Source organism: Colletotrichum scovillei (assembly GCF_011075155.1).
Source record: "Colletotrichum scovillei strain TJNH1 chromosome Unknown Contig00001, whole genome shotgun sequence".
Taxonomy (NCBI): domain Eukaryota; kingdom Fungi; phylum Ascomycota; class Sordariomycetes; order Glomerellales; family Glomerellaceae; genus Colletotrichum; species Colletotrichum scovillei.
The window spans coordinates 494,751-515,124 of NW_023336259.1; the positions used below are offsets into that span (position 1 = coordinate 494,751).

Consider the following 20,374-nt stretch of genomic DNA (forward strand, 5'->3'; position numbering starts at 1 on the left):
AACGAAGCTCAACCTGAGCAGGCGCGCTGGGCAGGGTTCCTGCTGGAACGGCAATGCCAGGAGTACGTACCTGAGCAGAAGCCCAGGCAGGTACGTATTCCGTACCGAAATGCATCCAAGTTGGCAAGTGCCGCTCTAGCCACACTTCCATTGGAGGCAGGCATGCAGGCAATGGAAGGCAGGAGTGGCAGGCTCACCACGGACCAGTGACCACAAAATGGGAAGCCCCCGTGATTGGCCAAAGATGACTTGCTTGATGAAGCCGCGCCACATGGGGGGAAAGAGAAAGACGCAGACAGCCAGAACGCCGTGACTGTGACTGCGACCGGGGAGGTATGGCGTGGCCAGCCACTCACAAAAAAGAAGTAAAGCGGCTATTCCCCAAAGACCCGCGCTTTTCCCATTTTCCTTCTTGTTCCCTTTTTTCGTTTTTTAATTGTCCCGGAGCCTTTCTGCCTTTTACCCCCCTCCCGACTCCCGTCCTCGTCTCGCTCCATTTCCTTCTTGACCGTCGTCAATCCACGTCCAGTCCCAGTGGCCCCGTCCCCGTCATTCACTGACCTGACCTACCTAATACATACCCCAACCTACCTAACTTCCAAAGTCCCCGGGCAATCCTCGCTCCCGCCTTCCCGCCTGTCCGCCCCACGAAGAAAAACCATTTGCGCTTCGCGCAACTCGCCAATTCCATCGCGAATCCATCGCGAAACACGGTACCGCGGCCCCATCGTCCATCACTCTCATCACGACCACAATCGCATCAATCTTGCCATCTTGCGATCAAGTCTAAACTTTGCGCCACCGATCTATCATCCCCGCTGCCTTTGAATTCATTCGTCGGGCGCGCGTCATTAGTCGGTCAAAATGGGACTCCCGTAAGTTTCTCGCCTACCCCTGCGGCTTTCCTGGTCGCGCTGCATTACCTTTGCCTTTGCGCCTGGCCTGTGGGACACTGGCTCAATCTCGGCCTGCCCAGTCGCATCGCGTAATCGCAATCGCTTCCACTCCAATGCCTCCATCCATATCCATCTCGTTCATCATAAATCCTCCGCATACTCTCGTTTGCGATTCGTCGACTGCCTCCAAAGACTGCCTTGGCCACGTCTTCGTCGTCGTCGCCGCCGTCGCCGCCGCCAAGTTGCAATCTAGTCGCGGTGAATGCAGACTGCCTCATACCCTGGCCTCGCATCCCATCACTAACATCGCATCTTCCCAACCGCAGATTGTTCATCGCTCCCGTCGAGTCAGATGTTCCCGCCCAAATCGGCGACAAGTCTGCAGCCACTCGACACCCTCGCTCTACCATTCGCCGCAGCCGCCGAAGCGACGACACGCGCCCCTTCCGCCGTCGCGCCGCTCTACTCCGCGACAACTACCCCACTCCCGGCCCCGAGCCTATCCCGCGCGCCCGGTATCCATGGATCGAGTCTGGCCACCCTCCACCTCCGGAGGCATATGTTGCGCCCCCCTCGCGAACGACGCCCCCGGTGCCCGAGCGCCGCAATCCGGCTGCTGAAATCATCGAACGTGTAAACGAAGCACGCAACCGTCAAGCCGATAGCAATGAACCCAGCGAAGCTCGTCTGATTTCCATGTACGGCGATGAATGGGTATTGAACCGTATGCCCAGGCTCTCCAGCGGGGTTACCGTCACACCCCCGACCGGGGAAGAGGATGCCAATTGGCAGGAACCAGACCGGGCCCAGCTTGAGGGCTCAACATCATACGCCAATTACAGAGAACGACGGAGATTCCGTCGGGCGCAGCTCGATCGCATGTCAATGGTAGGCTTTGTCGGACTGTGACTTCGGATTACGCTGTTGACTAACATACCAAGTAGCCCGCCCCACCAGTTGCAGCACGCTTTGACCGCAGTCCCGAGCATGCAACTTCCGCCAGGTTTGCGGGACGTATGCGCAGACCGGACTTGGAATCGCAAACAGACCGCGCATCTTTATCGCGGCGGGTACGCCGGGTTCGTCCTTTTGGGCACTTAATCGAGGCTTCTCTTGCAGACGGCCTTGGCGATCGCAACAGAAGCATCAGCCCTGATGAGGATGGCGTCTGGGACACACTGTTGACTACACTTACGCCGGACCCGCAGCCTCCAAGCGCTGGGTCGTCTTTCGCCTCTGCTTCGGCGTCTGCGTCTGCTTCTGCATCGCAATCACAGAGCGCCGGCGCATCATCTCGCACGTCTGTAGACAGACCCGAAAGGGCTGAGGAGTCTACTGAGCAACCTTGCGAATCCGGACTTGAAAACTCGGATAGTGAGGGCCATGAAGACTTGCACATGGGAAGGGGCTGGCCCGATCACTGGACGATGAACTACCCGTCCAGACACCGGCGGTTTGTCGCCGACTTGGATGCGAATGATCCGAGCAGGATATCCTTTGTTCGGGGAGACGGGGCTATGAGGGCTATGAGTAGCCGCGACATCGAAGAGATGCGAAGTCGTCGGCGACTGGAGCTCGCTCGGCACTACAGGATCGCAACTCGTGACCCCACCCCGCTACCGGAGCTGCTCGACCATATTGTCAGAGATTCGAGCGAGGAGTCCCGCGATACAGGCGGCCAAGGGGATGGCGACGGTGATGCAGGGCCACCGAGCCGCATCGAATCGTCCAACGACAACGCGCTGGAGGGCATGCAAGAGATTGTACGGCATCTTGCGCGGCGGCAAGACATTCCCGACGAGTGGTGGGCAGGTGCTGGGCTTTCCCGGACTCTGCCAGAGGAATCTTGAAGAAGGCGGGACTATGCATGATCTTTTTTCCCCACGTTTGACACGAAAAAAGCGAAAAGGCTGGGAACTAGAAGAAGTTACCCGAGGCATGATGTTTGGAGTACAAGGGGCTTATAAGGGGCTTATAGGATCTGCCATGGGTAGCGGTCAGGGTCATTGTTGGGTTTTCAACGGGCGCCATGCAGGTATCTGGGCGGGCCATCTGTATAATACGTGTATCGTGATGGAAGCGTGACGGGACAGAGATCCAGATCCAGAGGATCTATACTATTCTTGAGGCGAGAACCATCAAGACAAAATGGAGTGGCCGTTGGTCATACGTTCTTCCCGAAGAGTTCTTGTGTGTTTTGTTGATTGACGTGTCGTGGTATGCCTTGTAACATTGGACGTGAGTACCGTACGTTGGAGGGGGGTCCAAGAAGTGATCTCCCCATGTCTCAGTCGAGAAAGTGAGACCGCGAGGGGTATGTTGATGTCTCTGCAGTTTTCTCTTTTCGGTCATCCGCCTGGTGGATCTACGGATCTACGGAGTATGGGAGTCTATTTATTTCTTAACTCCAGAGCGGGGGTACTCAGGAATGTATTTTGGTGACAGAATATGAAAGGCTCGTGTTGCGTTATTTTGGATTCTTGTAATAATGGCAGCGTGCTTGCGAAGATAGATGAAATGTTGAAGCATTGGAGGGAGGCGTTCTTTACGGATGATCAAGTCAAGGATGATTACGCAAATCAAGTACTCTACGGATAGGATCGTGAAAGAAAACAGGAGGTGTGGTTCTTGGGATTTGGTGTAGACGTTCGCGGCTCGGCGTAGGTTCGCTGGGACTGGCCACTCACATGCCACGACGAAGGCGGCGGCGTGCCTTAGTGTGTTTTGTTCCCGCGCTGATCATCCTCAACTCAGTCCTTGGGGAGTGAGTGTGTGTGGACGTGTTGAGAGAGCGCGGTTAGTGTCATTCTTTTGTGCTTGTCTGGTAAGTGAGTTCTCATAAGCGCTTGGATGGGGCAGTGTTCGTACGAGTACCAAACGAGAAGAGAGTGTGATGATTACTACGGAGTAGATTCCATGAGAAATTGAGAAAAGAAACGACGTTAGGTAAGGTAAGGTAATGAGAGGGGGAGTTGGTGGCCCTGCCGCTGACATGGGGCAAGGTAGGGGTAGGTATCCGTATTACCGTAACGGGATATGTTGATCTGTCTAGACGAGACACTGTCACGCCGTTACCACGGCGAAGAGCGGTTCTCACAAAACAATGCTGGCAGTCTGGGTTCGTGTATTTGACTGTTTATAGATTGTAAATAATCTGAAGGGGGGGGCTCAAGAATGCAAGGTATCTATCTCGCAGGCGCGTGCCATATCCGGGGAAGATCAGGCACAGGATGAAATGTTGTCTGTCTGTGTAAGACGTGGGCAAGGTAGACATGGAGCGCATTGACCTTGGAGAACAAGAGGGAATTAACATACAGCGGCAGCCCGGAGGAATTGAGCTAGGTTCACTCATGTTCATTACCTTCATACGTAGTATGTCGTTCATGAATGGCCAAGGCGAGGTGACGATGAGAGAGGCGGAAGGTTGAAGCTCAGGTCGGAACGTTCCTTTGGTTGTTTCCAGTTCAGGTCGGGTGCGTGTTAGCGCGCTGGCGGAGCCCTGGGGCGACGTGCGAGAGCTTCTAGCGTTGCTAGCGCGAGAGGTTGGAATGGAAGCGTGCCGGACTGCCCAGGGCATGGAAGACTCTTAGTCTTGAGGTGTCCCACCTTCCAAGGCCCCCCGCCTGCTCCTCAGCACCGATGGCACCCGGGCTCATATTAGGTATGGACAAGGGCCAGTTGGGAAATATGGAATCCCAGAGGCAGCCAAGACATGCCATCAATGATCACACTGCATCGATCTGCTTTTTCCGGGGATGGGTGATTGTGATAATACCGTAAGTAATGGCGAGGTGGTGTTTGTGATAGTGACGGGACCTGGAGCCATTAATCAGTTACCTCATGAAACATTGTGCCTGAATGGACAGTGGTGAGGTACCTGGCCACTCCCACTGTACCTGGGCTGACCCGACCTGACGTTTCCACCATCCCTTCCCACACTTGTACAGCGAAGTGCCTTGGAGAGAGCCAAATGCGGTTGCGCGCGTCAGCACCAGCAAGTCGAATTTCTCCGGGCATCTCTCATCTCTCTCCCGTCCCGTACCATTTGTTCTGGTCTAGGCGCCTGTACCTGACTGATGTGTTTGTGTGCATGATGTGCGCGCGTGCGTGTGTAAAACTACCTAATCCTAGACTCACACATCACCTCTCACAAAATACATCATTTCCCCCAAAAAGCTTCAGCTTCAGCTCAGAAGGTGCTGTGCTGACACTTTGTCTCGTGTGGTTTTTGTTTCTTTCCCTTCCATTTGTCTGTTGATGTCCACATCATCCCTCCCACACCCCGGGAACCCCTCCGACATCATATCTGCCAAACCAACCCACCACCCACCCGACGACTTCGCCGCCCGCCCGCCGCCCAATTCCCCGTCCGCTCATTTACTCGACCTTTGCACCCCAAACCCCTCCACCGCTCCCGACCGGCAGACCGACCGCCTCTGACCCGATCGACCGGCTGTCGTTGACGACTGCAGCAACGACGACGACGTGGAAACCCGACAGCAGACGGCAAACCGAATTCCTTTGCTCCTCTGCCTGCCCTACGAATCGCGGAGCGGAGGCACTAGCTGGCTGGCCTTTGCAACCTCCAAGGGTAGCCTACGACACCCACGATTGTTTTCTTTGTGTGTTTTCGCTGCCGTCATTTCGCAGCAGTCTGGGCCTCCCGCGTTTGGGGAAATCACTCCCACCAGTTGCGCGCCCGCCCTCACGTCACCACCGCCCTCGTTCGACCGGCTTTCTCTCTCTCTCTCTCTCTCTCCTTATCCGCATGCCCACCGACATTTTCGTGGTCTAAACGACTATTCGACTGCAAACGCCAAAGAAGAAGGGAGCCCAACGAACCGAGAATAACGTCCCCCCAACTGCATCCGACTGGCATGCCGTCCTGCTGCCGGGCAATGTGCAGCGCGCCCTCACTTTTGCCGTAACCGCCGCTCGCTTGACCTCACGATCGATCCTTTGCCTCGGCTTCCCTTCTTTCGAAAAGGCCAGCTCCTTCCTATACGGAACCGCTTCTGCTTTGCGACGGTTCATGCCGAAACCCTCGAACCCTCGACTACGAGATATCAGCCTGGTGATTGCGCTAGGCTTCCCGTCCGCCGACCACCATGCCCAATCCCTCGCCGCCATCGTCGGCCTCGTCCTCTGTCGAGCGTCAGTACCATGTAAACGGCAGGGCCGCCGTGGTCGCCTCTCGCGAGAGGAGTTCAGGAACACCGCGAAAGGAAAAACAGGGCCCAAGGGAGAGCTCCGCGCTGCAAGACCCGGGTTTGAAGGATTATGTGCGTATACCCGGCTCTGAGGACTCGTCCAAGAGTGAGAGAAGGGGGGATTTGAGCGAGGAGAAACTATGCATGCAGGCCGCAAAAGCTGACCAGTTTCTCGATACAGCGTTTGGGAGAATGTCTCGGCAAGGGAGCCTTTGGATCCGTCTACAAGGCTTTCAATTGGGGAACGGGCGAGGCTGTTGCCGTCAAGCAGATTAAGCTCGCTGATCTGCCCAAGAGCGAGTTGCGCATGATTGAGGTATACTCTGCCCCTCACTCGCTTGATTTGTCGGTGGGATACCGAGACTGACCTTGTCCTACCTAGTCTGAAATCGATCTTTTGAAGAACCTGCATGTAGGTGCTTCCAACTCAAGAAACTATACAGGGGCCCTTTGAGCTAATAGTGCTTGTAGCATGACAACATTGTCAAGTACATTGGCTTCGTCAAATCGGCTGACTGTCTCAACATCATTCTCGAGTAGGTCGAGCTCCGGTTTCTGACTCCATCCGATCATAGCTGACATATTGGCTCAGGTACTGTGAGAACGGCTCTCTGCACTCAATATGCAAGTCATATGGCAAGTTCCCCGAGAACTTGGTCGGCGTCTATACAACACAGGTTCTGCAAGGATTGCAATATCTTCACGATCAGGGTGTTATCCACCGAGACATCAAAGGCGCCAACATCCTCACCACCAAGGACGGCAAAGTCAAGCTCGCAGACTTTGGAGTTTCGACAAGCACACTCGCAGGCGGGCAAGACAAGGAAGCACAGGTCGTTGGTACCCCCTACTGGATGGCACCAGAAATCATTCAACTTTCCGGCGCCAGTCCTGCGTCTGATATCTGGAGTGTTGGCTGCACGGTCATTGAGTTGTTGCAGGGCAGGCCGCCGTACCATAATCTTGCGGCTATGCCCGCGCTTTTTGCCATTGTCAATGATGACCACCCGCCATTGCCTGAGGGCATTTCACCGGTTTGCGCCCCGTGCCCCCCCTATTCTCCGCCTTGGGCACCTATGACTAACACGACGTAGGCGTCTCGCGACTTTTTGATGCAGTGCTTCCAAAAAGATCCAAACCTAAGAGTCACGGCGCGAAAACTTTTACGACACGCGTGGATCATCGGATGCCGAAGAAGCGATGCCCCCGTTTCCAAGGCGCCAGCTAATTTCAGCCAAGCCGTGGAGGAAGTGAAACAGTGGAATAAGGCTCTCAAGTCGTCCGAAAGCTCACTTAGGGCGTCCACCGGTTCCGACAGCGGGGTTCCCGGGATGCAAGGTCATCCCGGGTCGAGATACAGTGCCAACGAACCACTCCGACCGAGCCTGATCACCCAGCCCAAAGGACCTCTGGCTCTCGCGAAACCGAGACGAACACCTGAAGCCTTTAGGTCTCCAGAGCTTGCTGGTAAGGAATCATTTTGGTGTGGTTTCAGTCCGATCGAAGACGGCATATTGACTTGCTAGTAGATGACGACAATTGGGACAACGACTTCGCAACGGCCATTTCACCGAGCGCACTGCACTTGCCTCATTTGAAGCCGCAGGACAACTTTGGCGGATTGCTCTCTGCAGATAAGCTAAAAGCATTCGCTTCGCTTACGGATGCTCGCAACGACTCGGAAAGTTACGATGACGACTTTGAAGGGGAACTCTTGACTATCAAGGGGCCAGGGCAATTTACAGATTTCGACTTTCAGGAACAGACAATTCGTCCGACACCTCGCAAGAAGAGCGACAAGTACCCAGAGCCGATGAAGCAGCAATCGCCGCCCAAGCCAAGTCCGCGAAAGGCTGGCCACGCGAGAAACCCGTCTCGTCCCAAATCTCCTGTCAAGCCGCAGCTAGGCCCCAGCAAGTTTGAGATACCAGCTCCTCCAGATCTGGCTTTCAGAGAGCAGAACACAGAAGACTACTCGGACTTGTTCATGGAAAACGATTTCAACGATGGTGGACTTAACCCGTTTATCAAAAAAGTCGACTCTCCTCAACTATTCCACCCTTCAGATCTCACGAGCTTGCCTCGTTCGACACAATCGCCCGTCCCAGGAAGCTCGAGAAGGCCGCCCAGCGCAAAGCTGCGGCCTTCAGTTTTGCCAGATCGGCCCATGCGAAGGACGAGATCATCGATTGAGATTCAAAAATTTGCCGAGGACGAAGGCGACGAAGATTTCTCCGATATTTTCGGCCCAGAAGATGCGGTCACAGAGAGGGAGGAGAGTGACAGGGGCTCAGAAGATGGCGGCCTCATGGTGTTGTCCAAGTATTCCAACAACTCATGGCTCGGAGACGACGAGGACGAGGATGACCCTTTTGCTTCAATGGACCCAGGGTGGGACGAAATGGACCTGGAAGCAAATATTGCCAGGGACAGACACGCCAGGCTGGCAGGAAAGGTGGAAGAGCTCGTGCGGTCTTTGAAAACCTCGGAAGGCGAGGAAAAGCTGTGCGAGCTATCTGAAGACTTGGTAGGTCCAATCTGTCTGTGCCCCGAGAGGCGTCTTACTGACGTATGTAGCTCGCCCTGCTTTGGGAGAACACCGAGATCAAAGATCTCATCCTCAGTGCTCATGGCCTCTTGCCGATTTTGGAGCTTCTCGAGCCGTGTACAGTTAAGAGCAGGCAGCAGATGATTCTGTCTCTCTTGAAGGTCGTCAACACTGTACGTAGCTTTCCCCTTGTCGCGTAACTCGGCCCCAAGCTAATTCGTTGATAGATTATTTTGGACGATGTCGAGATCCAGGAAAATCTCTGCTTCGTTGGTGGCATTCCAATCATTACTAAATTCTCGGCCCGGCAATATTCCAACGAAATTAGACTCGAAGCAGCAGCGTTCGTCCGGCAAATGTATCAGACGTCCACGTTGACCTTGCAAATGTTCGTCAGCGCTGGTGGTTTGAATGTCCTAGTCGAGTTCCTCGACGAAGACTTTGACGATGCTCGGGATCTAGTCTTGATCGGCGTCAATGGCATATGGAATGTCTTTGAGCTTCAGGGCCCTACGCCTAAGAACGACTTTTGCAGAATCTTTTCGAGAAGCAAGATTCTCTATCCTCTTGCTCTGGTACTCCACAGAGTCCTCGATGAAGAGGGAGAAGATGAGCTTTCCGAATTGATAGAGGGCCGGATTGTCAACATCTTTTACCTATTTTCTCAGGCTGAGAACTACGTCAAGGAGGTTGTCGCTGATCGGCAAGTGTTGAAGAGTAAGTCTTGTGTCAAGTGAAGCGATGTCTCATTACTAACAGCTCCACAGGCGTTTTGAAGGATTTGCGACGAATGACACCAAATCATCAGATCACGATGCTGAAGTTCATCAAGAACCTTTCCATGCTGTCTACGACGATAGAAACGCTGCACACAGCTGACGCCATTGAGTTTTTGATTGACGTTCTTGGCTATAGCATGAAGAGGGGACATCAACATTTCCGAGAGATCTCCAATCAGGTCCTCAACACCCTGTTCAACCTCTGCCGTCTGAGTAAGGAGCGGCAGGAGGACGCTGCTGTTGGTGGCATTATTCCTTTGCTCATGAAGATCATGAACACAGATCGGCCACCAAAGGAGTTCGCATTGCCCATACTATGCGACATGGCCCACTCGGGAAGCAAGGGTCGCAGATACCTCTGGCAGAATAAGGGACTGGACTTTTACGTCTCGCTGTTGGCCGACCAATACTGGCAGGTTACGGCGCTGGATGCAATTTTTATATGGCTTCAGGAAGAAACGGCAAAGGTCGAGAGTCACTTGCTTGACGGCAAGTTTACAGATGCAATCGTTGCCTGTTTCCACACCAACAAGCTCAACTCTTTTGATGCCAACCTATTGGAGCCTCTATTGAAGCTTCTGCGCTTGAGCCCCTCGATATCAGGCTCACTGGCCAAGCCGGAGATGTTTGCCGGCATTGGCCAGAGACTAGGCCACAAAAAGGCCGTTGTACGGCTGAATTTACTTCGTCTCGTCCGCAACATTATGGACGCATGCGAGCCGGAGATGCTGGGCATGGGCAACGGAAGCAGCTCCCTGAACGTCAAGCAAGTCAGGTCTCTGTTTGATACGATCCAAATGCTGGCTGACAAGGACACTGCTGTGCTGGTTCGCAACCTTGCGTCTGAACTTGTCAAGTCGCATAACGAGAGCGAGCTTTATGATATGCCCTCGGAGAGAAAGGGCTCGTCTGGATCGGTAGCCTCCCGGCGCTCGGGGTCCGGACCTAGACGGAAATCGTCCTATACCCCGCCTGGACTTCACCATGCCATGTCGATGCCTGCCACACCGACGCAATCCCAGTCCCGTCATCATCGGCTTTCACAAATACCACCAGGGTCAGGAGGCGCGTATATTGAAGTGGCCGCGAGCCCGAGAAGGACTGCTGTTCAGGAGCGCGAGGCTATCTTGTATCGCCCCAGGAGTAGGGATGGTGCCACAAGCATTCCTAGGCGGGTCAGCGGCGAGATGTCGTCAAGTATGCCTACAGGGCCAGCCTCGGGCAAGAGCAGGTTGCCTCGTCATTCGTTTGCAAGACCCAGCAGCGCATCTGGGCAACCCCCCTTAATCAGATCCGAGAGTTCCCTGTCGAATAAAGAGAACCTCAGCAGAAACACATCAGCCGTGTCAGCACCGGCTGCGTCACCTGTGCTACCGACGAGCATGGCCAACAAGCGGCGAAGCAGAGCTCCAAGTTCGGACGTCAAATGGTCATCATAGTAGGGGCCATAACATCTCAGCCATCACCAGGCTGTACATTCATTTTAGGCTGTTTTCTCTTTTCCTTTTCCTGTATTGCATGTGCGAGTTGTCGGCTCGCAGGGCTCGGGCGAATGATACCTCGTGGGTATACACACGGCTGGCTGGGATGGGGAGAAGGAGGCATGATTTATAACGTTGCACACGTTTTTCTCTTTTTTGATATGAGATGAAGGCTGCTATGAGTCTTGGACGGGGGAAAGATGAAATGCCAAAAAGGGGACCGAACTGAAATGCCTTGCGCAAACGTTGGCTTTGCGGTGGTAAAAAGTCCTCTAGGAGGGGAAAAGAATATTTTGTCCTTTTTGTTTGCAACTCGGATCATGAGAGGGAGCTTCAGTTTTGAGCTCCCTGCGATAGCGGATGGCATTAGAACCAAATTCATGGCAAGCAATTGCACCCCCATCTAACGGCTATGGCCGCCTATAGTTCCTGTGTCTAACTCCTTCATCCTGACATTTCTGATCTCCCTCTTACTTTCACGAGATCCTACCGTAGAATCCGAACCCCCTCCCTTCCTACCATCATCGAAAGACTCGTGAACATTCTTCAAGGGAAAAAAAAATCAAGTGCTCTTTTGTACCTCCCCCCCATCCTCAAACAAGCCACGCATCACCGCCCAGAACCTCGCTCCACACCTGTCCCTCGGCCCTCTCGAACCCCTTTGCGTCCTCCACGTCGGCGGCGCCAAAGTTGCGTCCGTACAGGTGCGGGAAGGCGGAGGGGAATTTGCCCGAGGGGGGGAACTCCCACTTCATCGAGCCCGAGGCGGCGAGGGGCGCGTAGGGGAGTTTGAGGAGGTGTAAGGTCGTGGCGGATGAGAAGAAGAGGTTTGCTGTGTTGAGGACCTGGTGGTGTTTTCAGTGTGAGTTTTTTTTTGGTTTAGGGAGGTTTGATTGGGGGTATGGTTGGGTATATGGTGGGGAGTTGTGGAAGGTCGTGGTGTATGATTGTATGGTGGGGGTTATGAGGATAAGTATGAGGGTGAAAAGGCGAGTGTGAAGGGAATCGAGAGCGGAAGGATGTGAGATGTAGACTCGAGAGGACAGTACGCGGAGAAGAAGAACAGAGATAGAGGGTCAAGGAATATAGACACTGAAAGGTCGAGTTTGAAAAGAAGAAGAGGAAGCAAGAGAGATCATGCGTACCTGCTCCGCCGTACTCAGATGAATAAAGCCATCGTTGCGATCGAGGTCCGAGAGGGGGAACTCGGTCGGCAGCGGCGACGGCGGCGCCTCGGGCACGATTTTGTAAATGTATTGCGGGGTTTGCGCGGGTTCGGCCATGTTTGCAATCTTTACAGGAGGTCGAATATGAATATCGTAGAGGGTGGTGCTGGATATGTATGTCTACTGAACTGGCGATGCTGTGCGAGGGGAGACAAATGACTTGTGAGAGGTTTGTGTGCAAACTGCTTATTTCATCATCCCACCTCCTCCTGAGGTAAGGTAAGAGTCGAACGCTCACCCCCCACTTTCCTCTTCTGGAAAACTTCAGCTCCGGCGGCTTACACCGGAGAAGATGGGAACTAACACATAATACAGCCTCATCTCACTCACATATCACCAACAAGCGATTTAAACACCCACCAGAAATCGTCATCAATGGTTTTTTATTGTTACAGAGACCTCCCGGTCCGTGTTTCCTTATCTCATTGATCCCTTTCCACAGCTTTCCCATACTCCGGGACGAAACCACGCCCCAAAGACAAAAAAACCGCCCCCCGCCGCGCCCCCAAGTTCCAACCTAACCTCCATCTCACACCTAGCTTGGATCACCAACTGTTGTAAAAAAAGACATCTACAAAATTTTGCAGATGACTAGTAAACTTTTGCTTTTTTCCTTATCTCTCTGTCTCTCTCTCTCTCTCTCTCTCTTTCCCTTCGATCCCATCAGAGATGCTGAAATACCGCTTCGAGTGTGTAGTCAAATTAGATTTGAGACAACCATAGCACCCACAGCTGCATCCTCTCTATCTCTCTCTCTCTCCCTTCTTCACCTTTTTCTACTTTGTAGACTTCAAACTCTTGCTTGATATGGCTCGATCTGCGCCTTTTGAAGCAAGTTCACCACCACCTTACGTGCTCATCCCCACGCGCGCCTATCGACGCGACGATTACTGTTGAATGTTGGGATCCCAGAGTACTCTTTCGTCGGCTCAGACTCGCTGGTAGAAGAGCAGGTAGGCAACCTTGTTGTCCTTGATGTTGTCCTTGGCCGGCTTGCCCTTGGATGCGGTGCCATTGCCGTTGGCCACGGCGCTCCACTTCTTCTCGCCGCCCTTATCACCGCCCTTGGCAGAGGTGGTGACCTCCTTCCAATCATCGCCCTCGTCGTCGTCTGCCATTGCGCCGAACCGGTTGGTCGACGCATCACGCGACGCGGGACCGGATCGGCCCGTGTCCTTGGCATCCTCCTCCGCACCGGCCTCGGCCACGTCCTCGCTGCGGACACGTCGAATGATCGTATCATCCAGGCGGATCCACTCGTTTTCGTCTTGCCTTCGCACATCCACGGTGTAGTGACCGCCGTTGGCTTGCTTGCCGTGGTGGTAGACAACACCGATGAGCCTGTACTTGGGCATGCCGACACCTTCGGAGACAAGAGCGTTGCGTCGCCGCTTCGAGAGAACTTCCGCGGGGAGCTGCAAGTCGAGGGGGTAACCGACCTTCTTGCCGATCTTGGTCGTTCCTTCGGTGTCGAACTTGAAGCGCTTCAGATGAAGGATGAGAATCGGGGGCAAAGTCTCAATCAGAGTCTGCTTCGTCATGGGGGCAGCATCGCCCTGTAGCCTCTCGGGCACCGTCAGACCCTTTATCGCGTCGACAACGTTGTGAATGTACGGGGCGCCAATGTCCAGCTGCAGGGACTGGAAAGGCTCGGTAGTCACCGAGTCCTTCACACCAGGACGGCGAAGCTCTGATCGATACTGTCCACTAAACAAACGAGTGATGGGCGTCGTCGAGCTGGCTCCGGAAGAGCGCGTCTCAACTGCTCTCTGTCTCGATCCGACCTCAAACCACCCGTCCGCGCCGTCATTCGACTCAACAACGCTGGCGGCGGAGGACGTAGGCCGGGTTTCAGCGGCCCCGTTGGTAGAGCCACTCGTTGACATTACTTGGGCGCATTCTTCGTCGATGGCATTGAGAATCAAACCCAGGAACTCCTGAGCATCTTGCTGGTGCCCACGCTGTAGAAAAAGGTTAGCGACAAGTGTGGGAATGAGCCATGGAACAACATACTCTCATGCTAGCAAACGCCGGTAGAGGCTGGATGGCCTTGTACACAAACTCGGGAATGAACGAATCACCATATTGCTCCAGCTGCTCGCTCTTGAGCTTCCGGCGCAGTTTCTCAACCGTTTCAGTCGAGTCGATGACCCGGAACTCCCTCATGAACATAATCATGGCATCGATGACGGGCGTGTCGCTCTTGAACTTGTGCACAGCCTTCTTGCTGACCTGATCCAAGAAGTTGTAGAATGGCGCACAGAAGAGAAGAACTTGCAAAACCTAGACTGGCGTTAGTGGATTTCTCCGCTTGTGGATTCAAGATACTGACTGAATTCATGTAGCACATATTGCCGGTGTTGATCAGGCCTCTCGGCTCGATGAACTGAACCCTGGCAGCATTGCTAACCCGGAAGTCTTGGATGGCAGACGCCAGAGAATTTGTGTTTCCTGCAGAAAAGGTGGGTGCGCTACCGTTTACAGCACCATCGCCATTTGTGGTGGCACCGTTGGCCGCGGCCGGAGCAACAGGGCCATTAACAGCGGGCTGCGCCTTGGGAGCAGCCGCGGCGGCGGCTGCGGAGAACAATCCACTCCATGACTTCGGAGCCGCCTTGGCGGGAGCTGCCGGAGGAGCCTCGAGCTTCTCTTGCTCCGTGCCAGCGACTTCCGTGCCCTCTGTTGCTTCAGCAGGCTTCGCCTCTTGAGATGCAGCTTGCTTGAGCTCTTCTGCCGGCTGGCTGACGCTTGTTGCCTTAGCCTCCTTGGGGCTGCTCTTAGGGAGAGCTGGGATGACTGGGACGACAGGAACAGCAGGGCGGGACGCCGACGCGTTCGAGTTGCTTGTCGTGGGTCTGGCCTCAGATCCCGGCACATTCACCTTCGGGCTGCCCATGTTTGAGACGCTAGTCGCTGACCTGTCACTCTCCTTAGGAGTTTCAGACGTCAGGGAGTCTGCTCTCAGGGTAGCGCTCTCGGAATCGGTGTCCTTGGAGTTCCAGGGCGCTGCCTTCTTCGCATCGGCCTTCACTTGGAGGCTGTCCTCCGTGCCGCTTTTGGTGGCCGACTCGAGAGCGCCCTCGTGCTGCTCCACAGGCAGTGTCAGATTCTGAGCATTCGCACTCATCAATCTTCTGCGTCGCCTTGACTTGGGAGCCCTTCTAGGGAACGGTGCTTGGTCGGGAGGTGTCCAAGGGAGCTTTCTTTGTTTAGCTACGAAGCCAACGTGAAGAGGATCTGTTGGACTTACTGGTGCGCGAAATTCTTTTACATCTTTGGGAAGCTCTGGGCTCTCGGGAGCAGGGGCAGAGGCAAGGGCTGGGGGCGCCGCGGCCGGGTGGAATGGCTCAGCGAAAGGCGTGACGACTGATGAAGAAACGACCGAGGACACTACAGAAGGTGTGACGACTGAAGGCTCGGGCGTAGGTTCAACGTGCGGAGGCGGAGGAGGCGGCGGCGTCTGAACAGGGTTGACAGCAGGGATGGGAGGTGGGTGATACGGCGTTGAGAGAGCAGGCGACGGTTGCGAATACGGCTGAGGAACGCTCACGCCGGCCATGGGGACATATTGAGGTTGAGGCATGGCCTGTGGTGACCGCACGTAGGGCTGCTGTTGCTGATAGTGCATGTAGCCAGAGGGCATGCTTCCGTTCTGGTACTGATGCGGCAGCTGATGGTAATACGGCGTCGGCTGAGCGTAGGGGTTCATGTAGTTTGGATACATGGGCTGGTGCTGATACTGTTGATATTGCTGGTATTGCGCATACGTCGGTTGTTGCTGCATCCTCCGTCTGTTACCCCCTCCGGGACCACCACCCATATCGACACCTCCTCCTGGCCCTCCGCCCCCCGGCATGGCTTGCCCAGCCGGCAGATGACGATTGTTCATCCTGCCGGCTTGGGAGTCGTGTATTTGCAGTGATCGTCCACGGCTGGAACTATCACTGCCTTGAACCTGCGGCTTCCTTCAACACGGTTGTCGGCGCGTTCGCAATGGAGCGTCGACAGATTAGTCTGAGATCGGTTCGAGTATCGAGTATTAGGTTGTCTGATCGTGTGGGATGCACGAGAAGGTAATATTTCCAATCGCCTTCAGTCGTGCGTCGCTCTCGTGAGGGTTGCGGGGAACCGTTGGGAAGAAAATGGGCCCGACTTAAGTATTCCGAATGAGCAAAGAGGGGAGAAGTAAAATGAACAAGTTGCTCGACACAAGTGATTAATCGCGCAGACACGGAGGGGCGAGCTGCGATGAAGGCAGCAACGGTGAAGGGTCGAGGACTGGGACGGGGCGACGGCTGCGAAGTTAGCTGTGCGGTTGCTTCCAATGGAGATGACAAAAAATTAAGCCGCGCGCGGGAGAGGTAGAACCGTAAACCTGGAGCTAGCGGGCAGCGGGCTCCGGGCTTTGTTGGCGCAATGCGATTGCCTGAGCCGAAGCCTCGCGCACAGATCACTATTCGATCATCGCAGGCTGGTATTGGGTCTCTTCTTCCGCAATTTGCCCGAAATCGGCCCCACTATAGCTGGCTTGCCCGGTGAACACACCTCTGACGCTCAGAGGTGAGCTCGGTGAGGCTGGAAAGCATTCACTCTTCCGTGTCCTGGCGGGACTTCAGCATATACGCGTTGCGGGTGATCCATAGCTCGAGTCTGCACAGCTTCCTTTTCAGCTTTTTATTGCTTCTTATTGGTATTGGAGCCTTGAATATCCCAGTCGCTCATCCCTCTGAAATGGACAATGCATGCTAGCTTAACCTCGACGCTATTGGAAGTCTTGTTACGACGACTCAGTATACGCCCAGAACATGTACACCTGCTGGTCTAAACAAAATGCTCCTGTGCACCTCGCCGAGAACCCATCATCGACAGCTGATTCACTCATCCTTGAAAATCCAGCGTCCCCCTCCTCTCATTGCTTCCCGATATCGTTCTTGAATCATTTGCTTCTCCCTCTTCTCGCCTTCTGCCCTCTCAGCCTCGTCTTCCTGTGTAGTAGGGAAATCCGCGTTCCAGAAGCCCGGAGGAGATGCCCTTCGAGCGTAACGATGACGATGTTTGCCCAACTCATTCGCGAGTTGCCATGTTTTAGCCTCTACCCACAAGTCTTCCTTCTCTGCCTTGGACATCCCCAGAATGATGGTGATTCTGTCACCGAGATAATCCTCAAACAATTTGGTGTCTGATGCCGGGGTACGATCGACATTGTTCTTTTGAGCCAAAGCCATGCCGCGGAATTGAGGGCCGCAGCAGTTCATGTCTGTACAACCAGGCAAACAGGCTCTGTCTTCCCTGTTCCTGACCACCTCCGAGAATGCGTAGTCGGAACCGCCGTTGAACTTTGGATTGACCTTGAAGTCCTCAAGCCGTAGGGAAGTGGCAGGCTTTGACCTTAATGCCCCCTTCTGGGGTAGCGGCTGTGCCCCGACCGTCGCACGATTTCTGGGCTGCCCGCGAGCTGTGGCAGGCTCCGCGTTCTCCTCGTGCTCCCTCCGGCCGATTGGAGCTTCCTTCGACCTGTCCCGGCGTTCTTTATTGAAAGGCAATTCCCGACGCTCGGGAAACTGTGGTCCATCCTCCACCGCTCGACCTGTATCCCGAAGACGAGGTGCTGACCGTATTATGGCAGGAGCTTGTTCTGGAGATGGTGCGTTCAATAGCGTACTCAAGCGACCGGGAGGTTGCGGGGTGCGGAAAAGCCCCGCCGGCTCTTCGCGGCCCGTTTTATCATAAACAATTCCGTCCTCAGCCAGGCTCCTTATGCCTTGAGCGAGCCCTTTCCTTGTTGGCTTCTCCACGGTGTTCAACTCATACGGGCGCACCGGACAAGCGTTAGGGTTGATCGGTGTCAGAACCGCTGTTGAGTTGGGTATCCTGGTAGTCGGAGTGTTGGTGTTGTCGTGCCTAACAAAGACGGGAGCGGCTGTCTGAGCTCGCTCCATGTCAATTTGACCGGGCGTGGCCAGGGCATCAGCCCATAACCTATTCTTCCGTGGCGTGCTTAGTCTCTGACCGACCTCATCCAGGTCCATACTCTCTTGTTGAAGCTGACTAGTAACAGGGCCAGTAGTAAGATTCGAGCTCTCAATCTTCACCCTACGTCGTCCTTGTTGTTCTGAGGAGGGATCGGCGTGCTTTCTCTTGCCTACAAGGCGCTCAGAGACGATAATAGGCCCGTCGGAGGAAGGCTCTGGTTTGATGCGAATGTCTGAATCCGTTTTGGCGGTCTGCCTCAATGGTGGAAGAGTAACAGCATCGGCGTCCTTACTACCCTCTGTCGTCTCCCCCTCCGTGGTATCTGCGGCAGGCAGATCCTGCGTCTCAACGTCTGATTGCACGGGAGCTCTCTCGGCAGAATATTGTCGCAAAGTCCGCGGATTGCTGGGTGTCGTCAAGATCCCGGATTCAGGATCGATTGTCAACCTCGAAGCTAAGTGAGCGCGCGGCCTGCTTTGTTCCTGAAGGCCTTCTGCTGTGTACACAGCCGCATCGGCGTCACCATCACGTTGCTCCAAGGCTTTGATCTTCGTCTCCAATTCTGTCGCATAGTCTTCCCATTTCTTGATCTCCTCCTTCCTCTCGTCCCTTCTCTTATTATATTCTGCTTTCAGTATCCTGAAATTCTGGTCCAGGGCAGTATATTTCCGTCGCAGCTTGTGGCTTTCCCGCAGCACGTACTCTATGTTGCCTCCATTCTCAGGACCATCTGCAGAGGCGGGGTCTGTGTTGGTGGCTTGGTCGTTGGTGACATAACTCGGCCGAGGGCTTCCTCGAGATGACTCGACGGAGCGATTTTGCTGATGGATTTGGAGGAGTTTCGTCCTCAGCTTTCGGTTTTCCTCTTCCAAGCGATCAACCTCGTCGGATCGAGACTTCAATATTTCGAGCTCATCAGAGAGGAATGCGCGGGATCGATCGTCCTCCTTAAGCCTCTGCTCGACCTCTGTTGAGAAGCTAGTATCACATTGTCATTACGTCAGGGCATCTACGTGTACATACCGCTGTCAAGTTGCTTGCTAACTGTTTCACGCAATGCTTCGAAGGCATCTTGGATAGCCGCCCGGCCTTCCGGCGACCAGTTCTCCATGATTCAACGGCAGCTACCAGGACGCTTTGAAGCCTGCTTGGGGTTGTGTGAATGTCAGTTAGGCTGAAGCTGGGTTTCACGTGGGTGCGTGGGACGCCAAACTACCTTAAGACGCGCCTTCCCTGAAGCGCGTCGTGCCAAGACATCTCCAGATCGATCTACCCGCCACGAGATGATCCGTGCATCTGTGGCTGAGTTCCCCACCAGCCACTTGTCAACTTACAGAGCTCCTGCTTCAGCCACCTAACAGCAAAATGCTCTCCTCTAACATCAATTTATGCAGACTTCCTTGACGAGGATTTCTGGATTTCAAGTTCGAACTTTGGATTATCATACAATCTTGTCAATTTGAAAATGTCCTACTTGCTACTCCTTATTGATTCGCAGTTTCCGGTACCAATGCAACTTCAGGGTGACTCAAGCACAAAGGCCGGCGGTCTGATGCCTTGCACAAACCTTGCCATGGAGACTGACTGCATCGGAGCCACTTCCGCAGTGAGAATACCTTGGGCGGGGCGCAGGATGGAAACGCAGAGCAACATGCCTTCGAGGCTTCGATCAATTGGTACGGCTGGAATGGCTCGTGATACGGATACTGGTGGGCCTGCACGGCTACTCCGATATATCTACTTATGAACGTTTCGAGGCTAATAAGATTGAAGACACGCTCTGGTCAGTGGGCCCCCCGAAATTCCCCACGGACTACGGTCGCCCGGCCCGGCAGCTCTTCAACGGTCACCGACCCTAGCGAATGATCGTCATGGGAGACTGCGACATGGGTCGATTCGTCGACCACAAAGCTGTCTTGTCTCTGACTCTGCAAGAGCTCGGTTGAGGCTCGAATTGGCAATGCCGGGCTTCATATATATCTCGCCCCTCGACCATGCATACCCGCGGGAATACCGGATCACTGATAAACCTGATGACCACAAAGCGCCACGTTTGCAACACCTGACTAAAGGGAAACCGACTTAGCACAGACGAGACCAAAAGTACCGCCATCTGTTGTTGAAAGCATATGCGGGAGCTTGGGAATATCTGGCGCTCAACCTGGCTATCGCATTGTGCTTACTTAGGATGGACCAGAATTGCTCTCGGCACCATACGTGGAACTCAGAGATGTGAGAAGCATATTGCACGTGGTCAGCGA

The 20,374-nt window shown here is 54.3% G+C and overlaps 5 protein-coding genes across 5 annotated transcripts; 2 read left to right on the plus strand and 3 right to left on the minus strand.

The window, feature by feature from the left end:
* Positions 1-404: 404 nt before the first annotated feature.
* HER10_EVM0002099 (uncharacterized protein) lies at positions 405-3,035 on the plus strand. Its single transcript, XM_035471825.1, has 2 exons — positions 405-1,784; positions 1,841-3,035. Exons 1-2 carry the CDS (start codon positions 1,593-1,595, stop codon positions 2,744-2,746), a joined length of 1,098 nt encoding a protein of 365 aa, XP_035338053.1. The 5' UTR covers positions 405-1,592; the 3' UTR covers positions 2,747-3,035.
* Positions 3,036-5,047: 2,012 nt separating this feature from the next.
* On the plus strand, positions 5,048-12,311 carry HER10_EVM0008825 (uncharacterized protein). Its single transcript, XM_035478334.1, has 9 exons — positions 5,048-6,422; positions 6,489-6,518; positions 6,578-6,642; positions 6,699-7,140; positions 7,201-7,573; positions 7,636-8,633; positions 8,684-8,827; positions 8,882-9,371; positions 9,422-12,311. Exons 1-9 carry the CDS (start codon positions 6,414-6,416, stop codon positions 10,870-10,872), a joined length of 4,002 nt encoding a protein of 1,333 aa, XP_035338691.1. The 5' UTR covers positions 5,048-6,413; the 3' UTR covers positions 10,873-12,311.
* On the minus strand, positions 11,508-12,197 carry HER10_EVM0012359 (uncharacterized protein; the record flags this gene model as incomplete). Its single annotated transcript, XM_035481755.1, has 2 exons — positions 11,508-11,759; positions 12,060-12,197. 2 exons carry the CDS (start codon positions 12,195-12,197, stop codon positions 11,508-11,510), a joined length of 390 nt encoding a protein of 129 aa, XP_035338999.1.
* Positions 12,312-12,661: 350 nt separating the features above from the next.
* Positions 12,662-16,482, minus strand: HER10_EVM0013275 (ubiquitin carboxyl-terminal hydrolase). Its single transcript, XM_035482639.1, has 4 exons — positions 15,391-16,482; positions 14,473-15,339; positions 14,154-14,423; positions 12,662-14,101 (listed from the first exon to the last, which is right to left on the minus strand). The coding sequence occupies exons 1-4, from the start codon at positions 16,027-16,029 to the stop codon at positions 13,070-13,072; spliced, it is 2,808 nt and encodes a 935-aa protein (XP_035339091.1). The 5' UTR covers positions 16,030-16,482; the 3' UTR covers positions 12,662-13,069.
* A 351-nt stretch (positions 16,483-16,833) lies between these two features.
* Positions 16,834-19,287, minus strand: HER10_EVM0009509 (DNA repair protein/CtIP). Its single transcript, XM_035478995.1, has 2 exons — positions 19,137-19,287; positions 16,834-19,080 (listed from the first exon to the last, which is right to left on the minus strand). Exons 1-2 carry the CDS (start codon positions 19,222-19,224, stop codon positions 17,015-17,017), a joined length of 2,154 nt encoding a protein of 717 aa, XP_035338751.1. The 5' UTR covers positions 19,225-19,287; the 3' UTR covers positions 16,834-17,014.
* Positions 19,288-20,374: the final 1,087 nt, after the last annotated feature.

Excerpts from the sequence above, each read along its gene's own strand:
- HER10_EVM0013275 (XM_035482639.1), bottom strand. The coding sequence starts at position 16,029 with ATGAACAATCGTCATCTGCCGGCTGGGCAAGCCATGCCGGGGGGCGGA. Across the intron at positions 15,340-15,390 it reads TAAAAGAATTTCGCGCACCA|CTCCCTTGGACACCTCCCGA; the intron begins GTAAGTCCAACA and ends AAACAAAGAAAG. Across the intron at positions 14,102-14,153 it reads CGGCGTTTGCTAGCATGAGA|CGTGGGCACCAGCAAGATGC; the intron begins GTATGTTGTTCC and ends CTTTTTCTACAG.
- HER10_EVM0002099 (XM_035471825.1), top strand. The coding sequence starts at position 1,593 with ATGTACGGCGATGAATGGGTATTGAACCGTATGCCCAGGCTCTCCAGC. Across the intron at positions 1,785-1,840 it reads AGCTCGATCGCATGTCAATG|CCCGCCCCACCAGTTGCAGC; the intron begins GTAGGCTTTGTC and ends CATACCAAGTAG.
- HER10_EVM0009509 (XM_035478995.1), bottom strand. The coding sequence starts at position 19,224 with ATGGAGAACTGGTCGCCGGAAGGCCGGGCGGCTATCCAAGATGCCTTC. Across the intron at positions 19,081-19,136 it reads TAGCAAGCAACTTGACAGCG|AGGTCGAGCAGAGGCTTAAG; the intron begins GTATGTACACGT and ends GCTTCTCAACAG.
- HER10_EVM0008825 (XM_035478334.1), top strand. Across the intron at positions 7,141-7,200 it reads TGCCTGAGGGCATTTCACCG|GCGTCTCGCGACTTTTTGAT; the intron begins GTTTGCGCCCCG and ends AACACGACGTAG. Across the intron at positions 8,828-8,881 it reads TCTTGAAGGTCGTCAACACT|ATTATTTTGGACGATGTCGA; the intron begins GTACGTAGCTTT and ends ATTCGTTGATAG.